At 37.3% G+C, this 24,550-nt stretch overlaps 1 protein-coding gene across 7 annotated transcripts in view; it reads left to right on the top strand.

Moving 5' to 3' along the window:
- The window catches only part of RIC8B (RIC8 guanine nucleotide exchange factor B), a 94,659-nt gene that overhangs the window by 8,073 nt on the left and 62,036 nt on the right, over positions 1-24,550 (top strand). For all 7 annotated transcript variants that reach the window (XR_008991919.1, XR_008991917.1, XR_008991918.1 and 4 more), the window contains exon 2: positions 495-542. Coding sequence is in view for 3 of the 7 variants with exons in the window: in XM_057486439.1 (XP_057342422.1) it covers positions 495-542 (48 nt within the window). In the remaining 4 variants the exon portion in view is untranslated. The remainder of the gene's footprint in view (positions 1-494; positions 543-24,550) is intronic.

Below are 24,550 nucleotides of genomic sequence, written 5' to 3'. Positions count from 1 at the left end.
GCAACATTGGAAGACCCTTCCAAATCTCTGTCCAATGTGCTTTTCCATTCTCATGGTTCTCCACTTCCCCATCCTTGAACGTGTGTCCTCTTTCACTCTGACAGAGCCACTTATTTCATGAATATATAGTATCATCCATTTCACAAATCTGAGCCTTTGTTTCTGTCCTGAGAATGTTTTCCATTTGCCTCCTTGCAAACTCCTATTCATCCCACAAGGTCCTGCTTGAATGTTTTGTACTCCATGCAAAGCATTCCTTATTTCTCCAGGCAGTTAGTGGCTTGGTAGTCTTGCTCCTTTGTATATATTTCTGCTGTAGTCTTTTCACACTGCTTTATAATTGTTTGCTTACATGCCTGTTTCTCTTTAAGAAGAATACTGAGATACGATGTGGGAAGGCAACATTTTTACAGAGGCATTATGTTTTTAGACATAGCCAAAATTTTAAAACTGTGTATTTAAAATGACCTTGTTTCCCTTTTTTTCCCCCTCAGCATAGGGCTACTTTCAAATTTGAATCAACAGATGAAGATAAGAGAAAGGTAAGCCTGGTGTCACTGTGTGTGTTTGTGTGTTTCACCCATGGACTTTCTAAACAGCAGACTTGTTTTCATCTGATGGTAGTTTAGGTTTTGGTTTCTATTCAGTTTGTTTTTTAGGAACTCTAAGAAGAAAGACAACTGCCAGGTTTAGTTTGGATTACACACAGCTCCTTCCTGCTCCATCCCCCAGGCCCATTACACTCGCATAAATCAGAGGAATAGGAAGGGTTACAGTGGACACTATCCTCATATCTTATCATCTCCAGAGAGTCACTTCAGCTGGTGGCGGGACTGCAGCTGCCCGAAGTTCATTGCTAGCATCGTAAAGCTTGGCTTTGGGTTAAGCTGCAGGGAAGCGGCTGCTCATGCCGCTGCCCCTCACCCACATATGGGTCCCTGGACCAGCTGTTACCTGTGTTATCAGAATTGTCTTCATAGCTGATTTTACAGGTAAAGAGGTAAATGGAGTCAAGAGGCTCATCAGTAGAGGAGCTATTATAAGAAAGGGTGCATCAGAGATATGACCATGTTTACCTTTGGGGGTTGCCCACTGTTGCTTTACTTTGTTAATTAGAGCATGATGCCAAAGGAGAAACTCACTAATTCTACCTGAATATTTTGCTGGTAGTGGTTTGATAATACCTTGAAACCATCCTCTATTCACCTCCATCCCCACATCTAATGTCTACATACTGCCCATTTTACCTCTTAAGATTTCTTCAGTCCATTCTCTCCTTAACCCCTGCCCTAATTCAAGCCTTCATCTGGGTTACTACACCAGTTTCTTAACTGTTCTTTCTTTTTCCACTTGTGTGCCCTTTCAGTCCATTGTCCATGATCCTGAAACAACAATCTGATCACGTTCCTCCCAGCCCTAGAACTCTTGAGTGACTTTCTTTGCCTATAGAATAAAGTTTAAGTTTCTTAGCATATCATTCTAGGTGGGCAGTGATCTGATCTCTGCCTACTTTTGCAGGCTATTGCTTACTCTCTTTCTTACATTTTACACTCCAGCAGTATGAAATGTTTCCAGTTACATACACATACACATCCCTCTGTTTCTTTCTACCTTTGCATATGTTGTTTTCTACCTAGAATGCCCTCTCTCTTGTTTCCCTCTTCTCCTTTCCACCTGGTTAATTCCTGCTCAGTTCCAGGAGCATTCCTTCAGGAAGCATCCCCTGGCATGACTGCTAGGGTGAAGTAACCCTCTTCATTATTCCCATAAAATTCTATGTAAATCTCGAACACTATGCTTATACATTATCTCTTTATTATATGTCTATGTCTCTCACTTTTAGACCCTGCAATCTCCCTGATGACAGACAGTGTTTTTAATCTTTATATCCTTGACATCTAGAGTGCCCAGCACATAATGGGCACTCAAAAAGTATTTATTGAATAAGTGACCTAGAGTATAAACTTTGGAGGTTAAAGATTTAACTGATTTTCTTTTGGATATGAACAGTGAAAATAATAGAATACCTTTTAGAACACGGGTTCTCACCCAAGACAGTGTTGTTTGGGGAGCTTTTTCAAAATAGGCCTGCTCAGGCCCAACCCCTCACCTCTAAGTCAGAATTTGGCAGGGTGGGATCCAGGCATATGTATTTTTGTAAATGGTCTTTAGGAACTCACATGTTTATTTGGTGGGAATGCAAAATGGCACAATCCCTGTAAAACAGAAACTGGCAGTATCTACTGAAATTACAGATGCATTTTGTACTTTGACCAAGAAATGTCACTTTTAGAAATCTACTCTGTGGATTGATTAAACCCAAGTAAACAAAATTATTCACTGAAGCATTGTACAAAGTAGCAAAAGATTGGAAATAACCACGTGTCCAGCAGTTAGGGAGTATTTGAAGAAATTAAGGTACATCTACATAATGGGATACTAAGAGTAGTAAAAAGAGAGGGAATGGGGAAGGAGAGAGACAGACTATTATGTGCCAACAGGAGAGAGAGTTAAGTGAAAAGAAAGCAAGGCATTAAAAAGAATATATATTCTTAGATACTCATGATAGGTGAGGAAGGCAGCTGCCGTTTTTGTTGAGAGAATACATACTACATACTACATCTGTAGAGTCATGGTGCCTCGGGAATGTGACACTGGAATCTTCTGTAGTGCTTTTACTGGTCAAAATAAGTACATTAAGACAGATTCTCCAACTCAATGTAAGTTCCAGTTGCAGAGAAAGTTTTTTCCACAGTTATTAATAAAGCGTGTGTATTTCCTGTAGGACAGTAGCAACCTAACATTTTGACAGTATTGTCTTTCAGATCTTTGGAGACAGTAAGTGCTGTACTAGTGTTATTTTCAGTGATAGTGTGTAGATTTCTGTTTGCTGGAAGGTGTGATAAAAACAAATGTCAGTAGGGACCTAGCTAGGTAATCTTCATTAATGGAAAAACATTGACAAACAAAACCATTTCATCTCCAGGGGTTAAAACCTTAGTGACTCTTTCATACCTAAAGCCCTAATAAGACCTTAAAGTTAAAACCATTGAAACTGCTCTGAAGGATCTACATCCTGGGAGCTTTTTAAGTTCTCAGTGTAGAGAGACAGAATAGTAAACATGTCTCAATATTAAACCCAGTTGTAAAATAAGAGGAACTCAGATTACCATTCAATTTGTTTTGCTGCCTGACTTCTCTTTTTCTCCTCCCTAAACATATCTGTAGAGTCTTCTGTCAGTGGCTTCTGGCAGTACTAGCACCCCTTTCGATAAACTACAGGTGCTCTCTCTGAAAAACATATTTCTTACTTAAAACCTGCATACAACTTAGAAGTAAATGTAAGGAAGTAAAGCCTTTCAAAATATAAAACGTGATTATACTGAGCTTTCTAGTATATGATTGTAAATTAATGATCATTAGACTAGTTCCTAACACTTAGTGTTTTGCATTTTTAAGGTTTTCTTTGTAACAGTAATGCAATAATACTGTAAGTACGGCCAGAATATTACCATCCCTGTTTTATAGATAATAAAACTGAGGCTCACATTAGTGGCAGCTTGCTAACACTCACATCACTAGTAAGTGATGGAGCCTCAAATAGAGAACAAATTTTCCAACTATTATGTACAGCTTTTCCACTGCTCTGCTTCATAGCTCCCACTCATTACCACTTGAGGTATATTTCAGAAGATTCGGAATTACGACTCAGGGCCTTGTTTTATGTCTTGTTTCATACCTTGAGACACCATTTAGGTTATAAGACTTAAACTGGAAGATAGTAAAGGAAATTACCAACTACCAACTGGGAGTGCTTAAATTTTTCCAGAGGTGAAGTCAAATACACATACTGTATTTGTCCATACAAAGCAAATAGTTCCAGGTGCATATGGATCACTGTGTATTTAGACATAGGCACCTGTGCTTATTGAAGCATATGCTTTACATCCTCTACGTAAATTGGTAGACTGTGATTATATACCAGCAAATAAACAAACATATGCAAATGTGTAGGATGGGGGGTATGATGAATAATCTGAAAATTTACATCTTGAGGAAATGAAAGCTCCTATATTAGCTCCTAAATGACAGCTGTTCTCAAGACCAATAAAGAGTACTAATTGTAATACATGTTGAAAAATATATCGTAAAATGAGTAAAAGAAATTGTAACTCTTACACCTCAAAGATAAGAATGCAACCATATCAAACTGGGAAAACTTCATTTGTTGTCTGAGATAAAATTACTATGTAAGTAATTTTCCTAGAAAGAATGAAGTTAAAAATAGCCAAAATTCAAGACTTTATTTCATTACCTTCAAAGTCACATAGGTAAGCCTCTATTTCTGAGGAACAGGGTAATTTCTGAGTTGAGAACCCTTTGCAGACATGAACTCTTGGCTCTCTTTGTATTTTTAGTCCCAGCACTGCATGTGCACAAAATAGGCATCTATAGTAAACTCCTGTTAAGTAAATGAAGGGAACTAGTAGATTGAGTGGAGGCCAGAATTCTTATGACTTGTACATATTTTTAAATTTTGAACATGATATTCTATTAACTGCATAGAAGAGTCTGAAGCACATTTCATAATGTCCTACTGAAAAAGCAGAATACAAAGGTATTCATACAGTATGGTCACAACCATGTAAAAGTAATAAAAACTATACAGGGAAATTCACTATATGGTGGCTATCTGAATATTATTACTGTGGATGATATTTTTTTTTCCCTGTCGTATATTTTAAACTTTCCTATTATAGTAGATTACAATGATGTTAGAATATGATAAAATACTCTTTTGTAATCATGTGATTGAAATCATAAGCTAAGACCAATACTTAAAAAAAAATCTTTATTTTCTCTAAAACTGAGCCTTGATTATCTTACATATTCCTTTTAGGGGAGTGTAAAAAGTGGTACTAGGTTTAGAGATAGTATTACCTGTAGAGCCAGTTTATGGAGTGAAATAAATTTATATCAACACAAAAGTCCATTCTATCATTTGAAATATTTCTTCTTTTTACTTTTTAACTTTTTACAACTGAGACTGGATGTACTTGGCATATTAGTAGAGATCTCTGTAGTCCACAAATATTTTTTCAGTAATTCCTGTGTGCCAGGTCCTATGTTAGACCTTGGTTCCTAAGTTGGCTATTTGCCTGTGGTGTTTGGTTTGGCACTTTCTCGGCTACAGATGCATGCTGAGGATTGCCATTGTGTGCTCTAGAAAATGAATGGGTAAATTTCCATATTAGATACCCCCAGAGAAAATGTGCCAAGATAGAACCATCAGTCGTATACTGTGAATCCATGCTTAGGAATAGTTTGAGGCATGAATGCTTGTTCTGAAGGCCCTTTACACTTACTTTTTCATTTGAAATTGTTAGTTTTTTACTAAATTTTTTACTCCAGTTTTCACTAAAACAAAGTAAGTTTTGTATGCCATGCAAATTTGACTAATTTTGTTGCTGTCTTCATCTTAGGAAATACTTTGATACATGATGCAAGTACAGTTCTCATTAAGAAACCAGTAACTTCAAAGAGAATCATTTTCCACATCTTAATTTCTTTAAATCACACACACACACACACACACACACACACACCCAAAAACATCTTAAATCTTTTACTTTGTGAAGTTCCTATCCAGCTGGGATCTGGCATAAAACTTGATTAGCAGTGCTAAATTGTATCATAGGCCAGGATGAATACCTCGAAGTAGTTCAAAATAAAACAACTTAAACTTCATTTCGAACTCCACTTTTTATTTTAGGTGTTTTGCTAAGGGATTGAAGAAACAAATGTAGGGAGGAAAAAACAGCTCTTCTGACTTAGTAAGGCAGTGGGGCAACCCATACATCTTTGTGGTCACTTCTTAGAATTTTTCCCTGGGAATGATAAGAATATTTTCCCTGATTTCTGCTTTTAGAGTTTCAGATCTATTTTCTCACACAAAAAACTCATCAAGAAGTTCTACTTTGAGCCATGATAGTGTAAAGAGCTCAATGGGCTGGCTCTCTAGTGAAATTGGTGAAGTTCTTTTTGAAAAACAACCATTTAAAGTCTCTAAAAATAGTCCTAAGAGCAAGTAGTCGACAGAGAAAATCCAAAACTCATTTTACTTATTCAAGAAAATCTAAAACTCAGTAAGAAAAGTGAGCCTGTGGTAACTGAAATGAGACCTCTCCCACACCCCCACCCACCTCCGCTGAGCAAGGTGGAAACTGTCCCCTAAACTGCTGCAGCCAGGAACACCAAACTCCCTCTTCCCTCAGCTCTCAGAAGACTATCTCCCCAGTAGGGTTACAGTGAGCATTTCCCATCCTGCCCAACTGCCTGTTGCTGACACTAAATTCTGGGTGAGCACAGTTGAGAGGTGGGGTCTCCCTCCTTTGAAACAGCCCCAACTCATAGGATAGAGGCTGTGCCTTGGCTATGGCACTGTTGAGAGTAGTGGGACCCACTAGCCCTTACCATGGCAGATAGGAGACAGGTTCTACCCTGGGAGAGGCAAGCGGAGGAGATCTGGGGCCGTTGTTCCCCCATCCCTTTCATTTGAGCTCTTAACGAGGTGTCACACAAAAAGAAGCATGCCATTGTCTCTGCCCCCAGTCTTAGAACCAGGCCCCAGAAATTTTACCAGGAGGAACAAGCAGACCCTGTAACAGATAGCTCTGAATCTCTCCCCAGAGGAAATGACTTCATTTGTAAGAGTGTAAAGTTCACGCCTGAGGGTGCAGGTTGTAGTGACAGTTAATTAGAAGATTAACAGATTGATTGGAGATGCAGGCTAACCAGAAGGCTGGCTGGTTTACTAGAGAGAAAAGGGAAAGAGCTGGTAGGAGCCCTCCTGTCCTTAGAACAAACCCTAAATACTGACCGGAACTATTCTTTTAGAGGAGCCCTAATTAATTGGTTCAGTTTGTGGAGCAATTTATGCTCAGGACATTGTTGAAGACAATAGATAATCAGCTAGCAGTTATTGGACCTTAGCAGCTGGGTATGGTCAGAGAAAAAGTCAAAAAGGGGCCCGCCAAAGCCACCGTTGTACCACGATGACTGTGGCATCGAGTCCCTGAGGAGCAATATCTACAGGAAGGGGGAGAATATAATTTATTTAAATAATTCATCCAGTCACTGAGCAAATAAGCAAATAACAGTAGCAAGTCTTGGAGGGTAGGGGCAGTACCCAGTGTTACTATTATACTACCTAAAAATTCAGGTTTCCCCCAAATTTTAAGACATGCAAGGAAACAGGAAAAAATGACCTATACACTTGGAAAAAAGTAGGCAACAGAAACTTCCTGTAAGAATGACCCAGTGTTGGGTTTAACAGACAAAGACTTCAAAGTAGTTATTATAAATATATTCAGAGAACTAAAGGAAACTCAGGTGAAAGAAGTAATGCAAAGTTTAATGACAATGTTGCATCAAATGAGGAATGTCGATATAAAGTTAGAAATTCTTAAAAAGAAGAACCAAATCAAAATTTTGGAGTTGAAAATACAGCAAAGTACAATAACTGAAATAAAAATTTACTACAGGGGCTTAACATTAGGTCTGAACTAGCAGAAGAAAGAATAACTAACTTAAAGAGAGGTCAATAGAGAGTATACAAAGTAAAGAACAGGAAAAAGAATCAAGGAAAGTGAAGAAAGCCTCAGAGAAATACAGGACATTAATGTACCAACAGATGTATAATAGGAGTTCCAAAAAGAGAGGAAAGAGAGAAAGAATAAAAAATATTTGAAGAAATGATGGTGAAAAACTTAACAAATTTTTTGGAAAACAATCTACACTCCACACAAACAGATACATAGTAAAAATGCTGAAAGCCAAAGAAAGACAAAGAGAAAATCTTGAAAGCAGCCAAAGAAACGTAACTCATCACTTACAAAAGAACCTCAAAAAGATACATAGCCGATATCTCATCAAAAGTAGAGGTTAGAAGCAATGGGATAACATATTCAAAGGGCACAAAGAAGAAAACTTCATCCAACAATCCTAGATCCAGCAGTACTATCTTTTAACAATGAAGGGGATATAAAGACATTTCTAGATAAATGCAAAACGGACTAAATTTATTCTAGACCCTCATTACAAAAAAATACTAAAATTTCTTCAAACTGAAAGCAAGTGGCCCCAAATAGCAATTTAAATTGACAGGAAGAAACAAAGTGGACTGGTAATTACATAATAATTATTGTAAAAGACAATAAAAATGAATATTCACCTAACTGATTTTAAAGCATTTATATAAAACAATATGTATATGTGTTATTGAACCAGTGACACACAGAGCTGTAATATGCCAAAAATAGCACAAAGGTGGATAAGAGCAAAGCTGTATTCTAAGGAAGTGACTCCAGATAGTAACTCAAATCCTCAAGAACAAATCAAGAGAACCAGAAGTGATAACTAAAAAAGCTAATATAACAAAAGCTTTAAGTTTCGTACCTGCTTTCCTTTCTCCTCAGTATTTTTAAAAGACAAAATTACATAAAGTAATAATTATAATAATGTATTTTGGCTTTAACATTAGTAGATATAATACGCATAACAATGATGCCACGAAATAGGGGAAAGGAATAAAATAGAGAATTAACATTTCCATAGCTCACTGAAATTAAGCTAATATAAATCTGGAGCTGACTCTGATTCAATTAAGATGTATATGCTAAGTAAGCCCTGGAGCAACAACTAAGGAAACAATTCAGACTCAGGAAATAACTCCGTTTTGCAGAAAACTACAAAACATTGAAAGTAATTAAAGATCTAAATAAGTGGGAAAACATCCATGTTCACAGATTGGCTTACTATTGCTAAGATGACAGTACTTCCGCTTTGATCTACAGATTCAATGCAATGCCTTTTAGAACCCTGGGTAGCTTTCTGTAGAAATTCAGAAGCCGATTCTAAGATTCATATGGAATTGAAAGGGATGCAGAATAACCAAAACAATCTTGTTAAGAACAAACCAGGAAGACTCACAATTCCCCATTACAGAACCTACTACAAAGAAATAATAAGACAGTGTGGGTACTGGCATGAGGATAAGTACATACAGATGTAGATATAGACAAATAATGGAATAGTATTGAGAGTCCAGGAATAAACTCATGTGTCTGTGGTCAACTAACTTTTGGCAAGGGTGCCAAGACCATTCAATGAGGAAAGAATAGTCTTTTAGCAAATGATGCTTTGACAACTAAATAGCCACATTTAAAAGTATGCAGTTGAACCTTTACCTCACACTGTATATAAAAATTAATTTGGAATGGATCAGACCCAAATGTAAGAGCTGAAACCATAAAACTTTTAGGAGGAAACAAGGATAAATCTTCATGGTTTGGGATTTGGCAGTTAATTCTTAGAAATGACACCAAAAGCACAAATAACAAGAAAAAATAAATTGGACTTTATCAGAGTTAATTTTTTTGCTTCAAAAGACACTATCAAAAAAGTGTGAAGACAGCCCACATAATGGGCAACAATATTTGCCAAGAACTGATACGAGACATGAGAATATTTTAAGAACTCAATAACACAAAGACAACCCAATTTAAAAATGGGCAAAGAATCTGAATAGACATTTTTTCAAAGAAGATACACAGCCAAAAAGCACATGAAAAGATGACATTAATCATCAGGGAAATGCAAATCAAAGCCACAGTGAGATACCAGTTCACACTCACTGGTATGACCAGTGAAGAACCAAGAAGGCAGATAATGACAAGTGTTGCCAAAGATGTGGAGAAGTCAGAGCCCTCATATGTTACTGCTAGAAAAGTAAAATGGTGCCGCTACTTTGGAAGACAGTGGCAGTTCCTCAAAAGGTTAAGCAGTTACCATATGACCCAGCAGTTGCACTCCTAGGTGTTTAACTAAAAGAAATGGAGATAGATGTTCACTCAAAAATTTGTACATGAATACTCACAGGAACATTGTTCATAATCACCAAAAGATAGAAACAACCCAAATGTTCATCAGTTTGTGAATGGATAAACGAAATGTGTTATAGTTATACAATGGGATATTATTGGGATGATTATGAAATAAAAATACAATGGAATAAAAAAGAATAAAAAACAACATGGATGTAGCTGGAAAATATTATGCTAAGTGAAAGAAGCCACATAATGTGGATTCCATTCATTTGCAATGTCTAAAATAGGCAGACCTGTAGTGACAGAAGGTAGATCAGTGTTGCCCAGAGGTTGGTGGGGAGGGGAATGGGGAGTTACTGCTAATGGGTATTGGGTTTGTTTTTGGGGTGATGAGAATATTCTGAAATTAGATAGGGATAATGGTTGCCCAAGTTAGAGTGTACTGCCAGCCAGTGAATTTTAACACTTTGACAGGATGAGCTTTATGATGTGAATTATATCTCAATGAAACCGTTATCAAATACTAAACATACACGACATGCCTACATTCCAAGCACTGCATGAATATTAACACCTTTAATCCACACAAGGTTATAAAGTAGGTACCATTATTTTGTTTATTTTACAGATAAGGAAACAGGCAAACACTGACTGAATATTTTTAGTAATGGGAAGCTCTTTAATTCTTAGAAAACTTTTACTTAAACGAACTCTAAATCTGCTTTGGTTGATCCTCTACTTTGCCCCTATCCCTCTCTGCCCCTGCCTTTGTCCACCATTTCCTTGTCTTCCTCCCTCCTTTCTGCCACGCTATCTCTTACCATTTTTCCCCCCACTCATATTTATCAAGAAGCTTTCTTTGGCTAAATTCGTTATAGTTTTATTCCTGCAGCCTTTTAATACACCGCTTAAATTATTATACTTTAAAATACATTTACATTCCTTACTCATTCATTTTACATATGTTTAATCTCCCTAATATTATAAATAACTTGAGTCATGTGCTTTTATAGCTCCCCATCCCCAAATAGACTTTCTTATCACTTGGTTAGAATTTATTTCTCTTGAACAATTTGCAGGTACTTGGATTTTAAATTGGGAGCATTTTGAGTTGTGAGCCTTTATTGGGGCTGTGTACACGGTGCTCGGTAATGGACACTGTAGATTCTAATTGAACACCATATAATCTGTAAAAGTAATACAAAGTTGTTATGTTTATAATATCAGCACTCTCCTTTCTCAAGTGGCTTTTCCATTAAAAGGCAAATACAGATAAAAATTTCCTGGCCATATTATGCCTTTGTCGAGTGTGCTCGTTAATTGTTCTTCACCTATTTGCTCATCTGGCCATCTTTATGATGTAATGTGCATTAGCTTCTACTCTACTCCAAGCACTATGCTAGAGATTTTTAAATATATCATTTCATTTAATATTTATAAGCCCTGGATTTTATCCCTATTTTTAGAGACAAGGAAGAAATGATTTCAAGAAATTTGCCCAAGACCACACAGCCACAAGGGGCAAAGTTTGACCTAGCTTCTTTCTTTACTTCAGTTGTACTGTTTCCCAATTAGTAACATATAAGATGCCTTATACCTTACAATGTTTGCTCTCAGATGCTATCTATAGTAAATAATTACAATAACTCTATGAAATAGATACATTGCTATCTTACACTTGGGGAAATTTAGCTAAAGTTAAATTAAGTAAATTGCTCCACATCCAAGTTCAGAAAATAATAAAACAAAGGACTAGAAAGAATCCATATAGTCTGTTTCTCTGCGTTTTCTGCTATACCTCTAGTGTGTTCCTACTGTGCCTTTGAGGACCTCAAATCTCACAACTGTCTCACTGAGACAACATCCGTCTTGTTCTCAGTTTTGCCAAAATAAAATGCCATAGACTGGATGACTTAAACATAAATAAATTTATTTCTCACAGTTTCAGAGACTGAAAGTCCAAAATCGTGGTGTTGGTAAGGTAGGTTTCATTCTGAGGCCTCCTCTTGGCTTGTAGGTGGCTCCTGTCTCAGTGAGTGCTTTTGTGACCATTTCTTTGTGCAGAGAGGGCCGAGGGGGCAGCATGAGTGAGCTAGCTCTCCGGTGTCTCTTTTTATAAGGTCCCTAATTCCACTGGACCAGGGCCTCTCTCTCTTGACCTCCTCTAACCCTAATTACCTCCCAAAAGCCCCTTCTCCAAATACCATCATTGGGCATTAGGATTTCAACCTACAAATCTAGTGGGAACACAAAACATTGAATCAGCTTACCATCAGAGCCCCTGACTACCTGCTTTACATACATGGACTAGTAGAGCCAAGAACCAGGGATGGCTTGAACCTTTGGTAACCACGAATCCAAGGCCTGCAATGGCAATAAGTACATATCTATCAGTAGTCACCCTAAATGTAAATGGACTGAATGCACCAATCAAAAGACATAGAGTAATAGAGGGGATGAAAAAGCAAGATCCATCTATATGCTGCTTACAAGAGACTCACTTCAAACCCAAAGACATACACAGACTAAAAGTGAAGGGATGGAAAAAGATATTTCATGCAAACAACAGGGAGAAAAAAGCAGCTGTTGCAGTACTTGTATCAGACAAAATAGACTTCAAAAGAAAGAAAGTAACAAGAGATAAAGAAGAACATAATGTAATGATAAAGGGGTCAGTCCAACAAGAGGATATAACCAATATAAATATCTATGCGCCCAACACAGGAGCACCAGCATATGTGAAACAAATACTAACAGAATTAAAGGAGGACCAAGTGGGATTCATCCCAGGGATGCAAGGATGGTACAACATTCAAAAATCTTTCAACATCATCTGCCACATAAACAAAAAGGACAAAAAACCACATGATCATCTCCACAGATGCTGAAAAAGCATTAGACAAAATTCAACATCCATTCATGATAAAAACTCTCAGCAAAATGGGTATACAGGGCAAGTACCTCAACATAATAAAGGCCAAGTATGATAAGCCCACAGCCAACATCATACTGAACAGCGAGAAGCTGAAAGCTTTTCCTCTGAAATCAGGAACAAGACAGGGATGCTCACTCTCCCCACTGTTATTCAACATAGTACTGGAGGTCCTAGCCACGGCAATTAGACAAAGAAATACAACCAATCCAAATTGGTAAAGAAGTTAAGCTGTCACTATTTGCAGATGACATGATACTGTACATAAAAAACCTTCAAGACTCCACTTCAAAACTACTAGAACTGATAATCGGAATACAGCAAAGTTGCAGGATTAACACACAGAAATCTGTGACTTTCCTATACACTAACAATGAACTAATAGAGAAATCAGGAAAACAATTCCATTCACAATTGCATCAAAAAGAATAAAATACATAGGAATAAACCTAACCAAGGAAGTGAAAGACCTATACCCTGAAAACTATAAGACACTCTTAAGAGAAATTAAAGAGGACACTAACAAATGGAAACTCATCCCATGCTCTTGGCTAGGAAGAATTAATATTGTCAAAATGGCCATCCTGCCCAAAGCAATATACAGATTTGATGCAATCCCTATCAAATTACCAACAACATTCTTCAATGAACTGGAACAAATAGTTAAAAAATTCATATGGAAACACCAAAGACCCCGAATAGCCAAAGCAATCCTGAGAAGGAAGAATCAAGGCGGGGGGATCTCGCTCCCCAACTTCAAGCTCTACTACAAAGCCACAGTAATCAAGACAATTTGGTACTGGCACAAGAACAGACCCACAGACCAGTGGAACAGAATAGAGACTCCAGACATTAACCCAAACATATATGGTCAATTAATATATGATAAAGGAGCCATGGACATACAATGGGGAAATGACAGTCTCTTCAACAGATGGTGCTGGCAAAAGTGGACAGCTACATGTAAGAATGAAACTGGATCACTGTCTAACCCCATACACAAAAGTAAATTTGAAATGGATCAAAGACCTGAATGTAAGTCATGAAACCATAAAACTCTTAGGAAAAAACATAGACAAAAATTTCTTGGACATAAACATGAGCAACTTCTTCAGGAACATATCTCCCCGGGCAAGGAAAACAAAAGCAAAAATGAACAAGTGGGACTACATCAAGCTGAAAAGCTTTTGTACAGCAAAGGACACCATCAATAGAACAAAAAGGTACCCTACAGTATGGGAGAATATATTTGTAAATGACAGATCCGGTAAAGGGTTAACATCCAAAATATATAAAGAGCTCATGCACTTCAACAAACAAAAAGCAAATAATCCAATTAAAAAATGGGCAGTGGAGCTGAACAGACACTTCTCCAAAGAAGAAATTCAGATGGCCAACAGACACATGAAAAGATGCTCCACATCGCTAGTCATCAGAGAAATGCAAATTAAAACCACAATGAGATATCACCTCACACCAGTAAGGATCGCTACCATCCAAAAGACAAACAGCAACAAATGTTATGAGATTGTGGAGAAAGGGGAACCCTCCTACACTGCTGGTGGGAATGTAAATTAGTTCAACCATTGTGGAAAGCAGTATGGAGGTTCCTCAAAATGCTCAAAATAGACATACCATTTGGCCCAGGAATTCCACTTCTAGGAATTTACCCTAAGAATGCAGCAGGCCGGTTTGAAAAAGACAGATGCACCCCTATGTTTATCACAGCATATTTACAATAGCCAAGAAATGGAAGCAACCTAAATGTCCATCAGTAGATGAATGGATAAAGAAGATGTGGTACATATATACAGTGGAATATTATTCAGCCATAGGAAGAAAACAAATTCTACCATTTGCAACAACATGGATGGAGCTAGAGGGTATTATGCTCAGTGAAATAAGCCAGGCGGAGAAAGACAAGTATCAAATGATTTCACTCATGTGGAGAAAAACTGAAGGAACAAAACAGCAGCAGACTCACAGAACCCAAGAATGGACTAACAGTTAGCAAAAGGAAAGGGACTGAGGAGGATGGGTGGGAAGGGAGGGATAAGGGAGAGGAAAAAGAAAGGGGGTATTAAGATTAGCCTGTATAGTTAGCATGTAGTGGGGGCATGGGGAGGGCTGTGCAACACAGGGAAGACAAGTAGTGATTCTACGCTGATGGATAGTGACTGTAATGGGGTGTGTGGGGTGGTACTTGGTGAAGGGAGGAGCCTAGTAAACATAATGTTCTTCATGTAATTGTAGATTAATAACAACAAAAAAATAGAATTGGTAATCAAAAAACTACCCAAGAACAAAACCTCTGGGCCAGACGGATTCACCACTGAATTTTATCAGACATTTAGAGAAGACATAATACCCATTCTCCTTAAAGTTTTCCAAAAAATAGAAGAGGAGGGAATATTTCCAAACTCATTCTATGAAGCCAGCATCACTCTAATACCAAAACCAGGCAAAAATCCCACACAAAAAAGAAAATAACAGACCAATATCCCTGATGAACAAAGATGCAAAAATACTCAACAAAATATTAGCAAACTGAATTCAAAAATACATCAAGAGGATCATACACCATGATCAAGTGAGATTCATCCCAGGGATGCAAGGATGGTACAACATTTGAAAATCTATCAACATCATCCACCACCACATCAACAAAAAGAATGACAAAAACCACATGATCATTTCCATAGATGCTGAAAAAGCATTAGACAAAATTCAACATCTATTCATGATAAAAATTTTCAACAAAATGATATAGAGGGCAAGTACCTCAACATAATAAAGGCCTTATATGACAAACCCACAGCCAACATCATACTTAATAGCAAGAAGCTGAAAGTATGATTGGGAACAAGACAGGGATGCCCACTCTCCCCGCTGTTATTCAACATAGTACTAGACATCCTAGCCACTGCAATCAGACAAAACAAAGAAATAAAAGGCATCCAGATTAGTAAGGAAGAAGTCAAACTGTTACTGTTTGCAGATGACATGATATTATATATTAAAAACCCTAAAGAATAAAAAGTAAACTCAAAATGAATCATAGACCTCCAAAACTACTATAACTAATATCTGAATTCAGCAAAGTTGCAAGATACAAAATTAATACACAGAAATATTTTGCTTTCCTATACACTAATGAACTAGCAGAAAGAGAAATCAGGAAAACAATTCCATTCACAATTGCATCAAAAAGAATAAAATACCTAGGAATAAACCTAACCAAGGAAGTGAAAGACCTATACCCTGAAAACTACAAGACACTCTTAACAGAAATTAAAGAGGACACTAGCAAATGGAAATTCATCCCATGCTCTTGGGTAGGAAGAATTAATTTTGTCAAAATGGCCATCCTGCCTAAAGCAATCTACAGATTCAAAGCAATCCCTGTCAGAATACCAATAGCATTCTTGAATGAACAGGAACAAAGAGTTCTAAAATTCATATTGAACCAGAGAAAACTCCGAATAGCCAAAGCAATCCTGAGAAAGAAGAGTAAAGCAGGGGGGATCTCGCTTCCCAACTTCAAGCTCTACTACAAAGCTACAGTAATCAAGACAATTTGGTCCTGGCACAAGAACAGACCCACAGACCAGTGGAACAGAATAGAGACTCCAGACATTAACCCAAACATATATGGCCAATTAATATATGATAAAGGAGCCATGGACATACAGTGGGGAAATGACGGCCTCTTCAATAGCTGGTGTTGGCACAACTGGACAGCTACATGTAAGAGAATGAAACTGGATCATTGTCTAACCCCACACACAAAAGTAAACTCAAAATGGATCAAAGACCTGAATGTAAGTCATGAAACCATAAAACTCTTAGAAAAAAACATAGGCAAAAATCTCTTGGACATAAACATGAGCAACTTCATGAACGTATCTCCCTGGGCAAGGGAAACAAAAGCAAAAAGAACAAGTGGGACTTTATCAAGCTGAAAAGCTTCTGTACAGCAAAGGACACCATCAATAGAACAAAAAGGCATCCTACAATGTGGAAGAATGTATTCATAAATGACATCTGATATTCATAAATGATATATCCAAAATATATGAAGAGCTCATGCACCTCAACAAAAAAAAAAAAAAAAAAAGCAAATAACCCAATTAAAAAATGGGCAGAGGAGCTGAACAGACAGTTCTCCAAAGAAGAAATTCATATGGCCAACAGGCACATGAAAAGATGCTCCACATCACTAATCATCAGAGAAATGCAATTAAAACCACAATGAGATACCACCTCACACCAGTTAGGATGGCCACCATCCAAAAGACAAACAACAACAAATGTTGGCGAGGTTGTGGAGAAAGGGGAACCCTCCTACACTGCTGGTGGGAATGCAAATTAGTTCAATCATTGTGGAAAGCAGTATGGAGATTCCTCAAAAATCTCAAAATAGAAATACCATTTGACCCAGGAATTCCACTCCTAGGAATTTACCCTAAGAATGCAGGAGCCCAGTTTCAAAAAGACATATGCATCCCTATGTTTATCACAGCACTATTTACAATAGCCAAGAAATGGAAGCAACCTAAGTGTCCATCAGTAGATGAATGGATAAAGAAGATGTGGTACATATACACAATGGAATATTATTCAGCCATAAAAAGAAAGCAAATCCTATCATTTGCAACAACATGGATGGAGCTAGAGGGTATTATGCTCAGTGAAATAAGCCAGGCGGAGAAAGACAAGTACCAAATGATTTCACTCATCTGTGGAGTATAAGAATAAAGAAAAACTGAAGGAACAAAACAGCAGCAGACTCACAGAACCCAAGAATGAACTAACAGTTACCAAAGAGAAAGGGACTGGGGAGGATGGGTGGGAAGGGAGGGATAAAGGGGAAAAAGGGGCATTATGATTACCACACATATTGTAGGGCAGAGGGGGACACGGGGAAGGCAGTACAACACAGAGAAGACAAGTAGTGATTCTATAGCATCTTACTACGCTCATGGACAGTGACTGTAATGGGATATGTGGTGGGGACTTGATAATGGGGGGAGTCTAGTAACCATAATGTTGCTCATGTAATTATACATTAATGATACCAAAAGAAAAGAAAAAAGAACCCGGGATGGCATTAAAGACAAAGTAAGGAAATTCTAAGGAGACTGGATATAGGAAAGACTTTGATACACTGAAAAAGGCAAAAAGGCAAAGGGGTTTATAGCAATCCATGGGATCTATATCAGCCACCAAGATAGGAGCTATGTGTGGTTGTAACAGTGTTCAGGCCCCAACCTTGTTAGTATACTATGTAACCAAACTATAATTTGTGTTAAGAAGTCACTAAAGATTAAATGAGATAATGTCCCCTTATTTGTTAAGTTATAATAGGCAATAAATGATACTTATGTACTTGCCAGTATATTAACTTAAAATAGTAAAATATGTTTTACATAAGTAGTGGATAAAAGGTTTTTCTGAAAAATGAAAAGACTCCTACTACTTAAGATATAAGAGAGGCAGAGTTGGCTGGTACTATATTTGAAGAAAAATGACAAGTTTTGACATGCCTGTTTGTGCCCTCAGTCAAAAAAGGAAGGGCAGCTAATTGGTTTTGTAAGTTTTTGTTGATACCTAAGCTATCTTTCCCATCTGTTAATGAACTCTTGTTGCAACATATCTTTCTCAGGATAGCTAATTAGCAAACAAACTTGAGCCAAACTTACATAATTGTTGTTACTCTAAACTTTCTTTTAAGTCTTTATGGCAGGATCCATGATATAGAACATAGCCAGATGGATTATATGACCGAAAAACATACATGTACAAGAAGGGAAGTTAGAGGTGAATTTAGGAAGTGAGATAAAACCTTATTTACAAGGACAGTGTCCATTAAATAAAATGTGAGATTTACCATTACTTCCCATACTACAATTAGGAAAAAAACCCCAAAGTGTATAGATACAATATTAAGCTAAATATGAATGGACCCAGCTGCATGGGTAGTCATTTAGAAAATCTCACCTTTAGCTTTTCATAAATTTGACCTCCAGAATCTTTAACCTTTATTAAAAGTACATTTTAGAATTCTGGCAGTAAGTCATTAATTGTTTAATATATTTGTAAAATTCAACTTTTTAGTAGGTCTGTCTTACATAACTGACAACATGCACTGTTCCAACTGTTAATTATAATAAGCTTATTTTAGAATTTAATACCTCTCTCTTTCGCTCTCTGTCTTGTGCACATGCACTCATATGTGCTTTATAGAGAGGGCAAAAGTTTAGAACTATCAGATTTAGGTGGCTGACCTTCAGCTCCAGTTATGAACTAAAATTAGATCCCTGTGGAATATATATCCAGTGACGTTCATCAGAGGAGAGTGTAGGCATAACCTTGAGAGACCAAGGAGGCATCATCCTAGGGATCCTGCTTTGACTACAAAATTCCTTTGACATCTGATTTTTTATCTTAAAACTTCATGTGACGTTTGTATAGTGAGCTGTAGTGCATTTATTTTCATGTGGTTCTTCCCCACCCCCATGCCCATTAAATCTTTTAGTAAACCAGTGGTTAAAGAGTATACACTAGGATTGTCCTGTGACTATTAAAAGTATCTCTGGCATTGTGCCACATCTTGCAGATGAATGTGCATAGCCTATTTTAAGAGCAGGGTCCTATCCCATCACTATAGGAGCACTGGTTGATTGGAGTTCAAGCATAAAACAAGCATGTGGCTAACTGTGGACATGATGGACAAAAGGAGGGGGAGGCGAGAGCCCATTCTTATTAAAGAGAAAGTGACAGGCTGTGAGATAGGTATTTCACTACCAGTACAGTAGAAGAACAGAAACATTAAATAATCATATAATAATAACTAGAACCATGTTTAAGGTCTTAAGTCTGATTTAGGCAGAAAAAAATCAGTTTTCAGTATTACTTTCATAGGCCTAGCTAAATCCAGAATTGCTTTGAATGCTGGAACACCCATTTTTTCTTTATTTTTTTTACACATCACCAGTAAAAGGAAAAGAGTAGAACTGAGAATCAAGTAAGAATCTGAGTTCCCTTTCCCATTGTAGCCTTCTGTGCTACCTTAAGCAAATAATTTCGCCTCTCTGGAAGTCAGTTTTTAGATCTAAAATAAAAGAACTATTCATGAGTCCTGAGTATGTTACTAGGTTTTTTTTGAAAGGATTCTGTGGTCAAATATATAAAGGAAATAGTAGTTTTTAGGAATTAAAGTTTCTTTTCCATTGTACATCTAAGAATCTTTAATACTTTAATAAGCCTTATAAGTGTCCCAGATTTATTCTCCCACAAATCCATTTTTTTAGAGCTTTTTGCACCGCTTAATATTTAATAATCATTATTGCCCCTTCTAACTCCTAACATCCTGATTCTAGAAATTGCACACCTTTAGTTTGGCTCTTAAGCTCTTTTCTGCCCTGTAGTTATCATAGGGTTACTGCCAAGTTGAACTCAGTGCCTGTGCTGTGTGTGTACCCTGCCCCTCTTTTCCAGCTTGAACTGGAAAGTTATTGCATTTTCCTGTTTCTTATAAATAAAACAGACATTAGTCCTTGTGTTCTGCAATACTAACTTCCTCTGTTCACTGTTGTTTCATTATGACTTGGTTATTCTACCATTGGCCCATTTTATTGTAAATTAATCTTTGAATTTTACCAAATCAAAGCAATTTTTAAAAATCCCAGCTCACTAAATCCTTTTGATAAGCACTGATATTGAAGAGAAAACTAGATGTCAAATCCACATGTTGGTTTATTATTTCATTCAGGAAAACAAGGCTCCTTGAAGATACTGCTGTTGGCAGATGTCTTTTATTATAAGTCATATTCTTGGAACTGTACAATTTTAGCTCATACTGTGTATGATCACCTCATTTAATAAAACAACACTGTGGTACAGAGGATGTTATCTCCATTTTACACATAAGTTATCTAAAGCTCAGAAAAACCAAATAATTTTTCCAGATCTTACAGGTAAAAAATAGCAAAGTAAAATCTGCCTAACTGCAACTCATATTCTTTATTATACCCTGTAGCCTTTTACTAAAGTGTATGGTAATACTATATATGGCACATGCATTGTAGTTATAATGTTAAATAACATTCATTGAGTATTTATTTTTTTCTAGGGTAGCACATACACATTATCTCATTTAATTCTCCTAACAACCCTTTGAAGTAGGTATTATCATGCCCATCTTCCAGACAAGGAAATTAAAGAAAGTGACCAATTTATTCAAAATCATACAACTAATAAGTGGCATCTGAGAATTAAACCCAGAGCTTTAGTGACCTGTTGAATATTTGTACATAATAATGTATAGCACACTCAGTGTGTATTTGTGTAAGTGTTTACTCAGCATGTTTGACAGCATCTTTGTACTTACAAAAGAAAAAGAAATAGGTAAGTTCTGTTCCCTCCCACAAAAGATGAGGGAGATAAAAAGTCTCCATAAATCTAATTCAAGATCAGAGGTATTAAGTACCATAAAACTAGTAGAGATGAAGTACTCTGGATTTAGAGGTGGAAAAGGCTACTTCCTGCTAGGACATGACAAATAAGATGGCATTAACCTTGAAGATAGAAATGATTTGGGAAGATCAGGGTTTAAGAAGGCATCCTAAGTTCAGGAAGTAACATGAGGAAAGGAACATAGGTTCACCACAAGTAGTAGAAAGTAGGTTTCTGGGCTGGATCAAATATATCGTGACAGTAAGTAGTTGAGTATGAGTTTAGGAAAAGTTGAGTTACAGGGTATCTGACCCCTTCTTAGTTAATGAGGTTGGACGCATTTATTTGAGATGCCCACTGCAGGACAGTTAAGGAGAAATGTCTACTAGGCAATACCATTTTCTTTTTGCCTACAGCTTTAGGAAGTGAGTCCCCTAATGAATGAATGATACCACCATTAACCAAGTTGTCCAAGTTAGAAACCTGAGAGGCTCCTTGCCTCCTGTTTCTTCTCCACCTTGATATCCAGTCATTCTACCAATCAGTCAGTTCTACTTCCTTGAAATGTCTTAGCTTTCTACTTATGTGCATATTTCAGACCTCTGTCATTTCTCACCTTGACTGTTTCTGGTTCTGTCCCCTTTCTTGTCCATTCTCCATATTACCATCAAAGGGATATTTATAAAGCACAAACCTAATGTTATTCCCTTGCGTAAAACCTTGCAGTGAGTTTCCCATTTCCCTCTGGATTAATTTCAAACTTCATTCCCTTCATCATATAGACATGGACTAGTATATCTTCTCTTAAAAAAAGAGAGAAACAAGAAAAACAACCTCTTTTGACTTTATATTCCTGCTTATTACCATCCTATTTCTCTGCTTCCCTTATAGCCACACGTCTTGAGAGGTATGTACTTCCCTCTACACTTTCTCATCTCCCAAATACTTTGCAGAAACTGCTTCTATCAGGGTCCTTGGTGATCTCGCATTGCCACTTGATTTTTCATCAGCATTTGACACAGTTGACTCTCCCTCCATAAAATACTTCCTTGTCTTGTCTTCTAGATCACCTTTCTCCTAAATTTCCTCTTACCTCTCCAGGTAATACCTCTCAATCTCATTTATCAGCTTCTCTTCCTTGCAGACTCTAAGTGTTGGTATTTTTCAAGGCCCTAGCTTAGCTCTTCTTTTTTCTAGATATTTTTCTCTAGTGACCTTACCATTCCTGTAGCTCAAAGAGTGCTTTTACCCATATAAAAGGTGAAGCCCTGATTGCTACTTAAGACTCCAGCCACATAAGTTCAACTTCATACTTGACATCTCTGTAGGCAAACTAAATGTGTCCATACAGGGTTCTCCCCAAAACCTGTTCTTCCTCCAGTCATCCCCTTCTAATAAATGGCACTATATAAGCCAGAAACTTCCCAGTCTGCCATAAACAGCAAGTACTGTCAGTTTTTCCTCAAAAGTACATATCAAACCCATCCGCTTCTCTCCCTCCCCACCTCTTCCACTGTAATTAAAGCTCCTTTTGTTCCTTTCCAACCATTTCCACACAGTGACCAGTGTGATTTTCTTAAAATTTTAATTGGAATTTATTTCTCGGTTGCTTAAACTCCTCTAGTGACTTTTCACAGCATTTAAAATCTAATCTTATCATGGCCTGTAAAACTCCACATGATCTGGTGTTGGCTCACTCTTGAGTTACATCTCACAGCACTCTGCCACTAACATCACCCACAGTGACTTTCAGGACCAGAAACACACAAGATTCCTCCTGTAATTCTTACACTCTTTGCACATTTAGCAATTTATCATGAGATCTTGGCTTAAATAATCACTTTATCTAAAGTTGATCCTTTGCCCAGTTTTCTGTGATGGCATCCTGTTCATTTCCCTTATAACATTTAATAACATTTTAATTATGTATTTCTTCATTTATTTTCTATCTTCCCATTAGACCATGATCCCCATAACATAACAGAACTATGTTTTGTTCACCACTGTACATCTGTTACAAACACAATGCCTTGAATATAGTAGATACTCAAATATTTGTTAAATGGCTGATTAGGAATTGAACATACATGTCTCAGGTGTCATCTTAGATGCAACTTCCTTAGGAAGTTTTCCCTGAATTAGTTCATTTTTCTCCCATAAGATTGGATTAGGTGCCTTAGATTTGTGCTGTCATAGTTTTTATGTGTTAATCATTGGGCGGTGATTTTGCTTCCGAGGAGACATTTTTGATTGCCATGTTGGGTGGTGGTGGTGGGAGGCTGTCTTGGCATCTAGTGGGTGGAGACTAGGGATGCTACTAAATATCCTAGAACACACAGACCATCCTCAAAGAATTATCCAGTCCAATATGTCAGTAGTGCCACAGCTGAGAAATTGTGGCTTGGACCTACCAGGGCACTTAGTGTGGCTTGGTTTTTTTGTAATTTTCCACCACTCAATTGTAAGTTCCTTAGAGGTTTGCTATTGTCTCTACTGTACCAAGGACGTTGCCTTGGATTTATTGAATAGACACTTGGTGAGTTCTTGTTGAATAGACGAATAGATGACAGACAAAAATACAAACCAGCTACGGCATAACCAGGCCAAGTTGATCTAATTCTTGTTTTTAGATATAGAGAGTAGATGCTTAGTCACTGAGGTGAAATATTACTTCTGTACTTATGGAGTGACGGTACAAGAGGTTCTGTATGGGGCAATGAGAGGACTCATCTTTCAAAGGTGCATTCTATTTGAATTTATAGCTAAGCTGTTGCAACAAAAGAACCCCAAGAAAGTAATGATTTAAGGAATGCAGGTGTTTACTACCTTTTCAAGTACCAGTTCTGAGGTGATCAACCAGGCGGTGGGTAGCTATGCTCTGTAAGTTTATTCACTGGTTCAGTTCCTTTACAAGTTGTCAAGTCAGGCGTTATTATCTGAGCATTGTCCTAGCCCATCACAATTCCTTGTGATGAAAGACCAAGGGTTTTGTTTGTTGGCTGGTTTGTTAATTTTTCCCTAATTTGTGGTAGACTAGTACTTTTGTAAAATACAATAAAAAATGAATCTTTAGAAGTCCTTAGGTGTCACAGCAAAGTCAGATTACTGTAACAGTTTCTAAATGCATTCTCTACATTTTCTGTACCTATCTCAACATGGTCTAGTAATAAACAGTTTGTAAGCTGGCACCAGTAGGCAGACACTTTTGAGTAGCCCTTGTCTCAAAAGTGTTTTCTAACAACCTCTTTTGGGTTGCCATAGTATAGTGGACCAA

The sequence above is a fragment of the Manis pentadactyla genome, chromosome 10 (genome assembly GCF_030020395.1).
Source record: "Manis pentadactyla isolate mManPen7 chromosome 10, mManPen7.hap1, whole genome shotgun sequence".
Lineage (NCBI taxonomy): Eukaryota > Metazoa > Chordata > Mammalia > Pholidota > Manidae > Manis > Manis pentadactyla.
The sequence above is the reverse complement of the archived record's forward strand: the minus strand, read 5'-3'. Positions and strand labels throughout refer to the sequence as shown.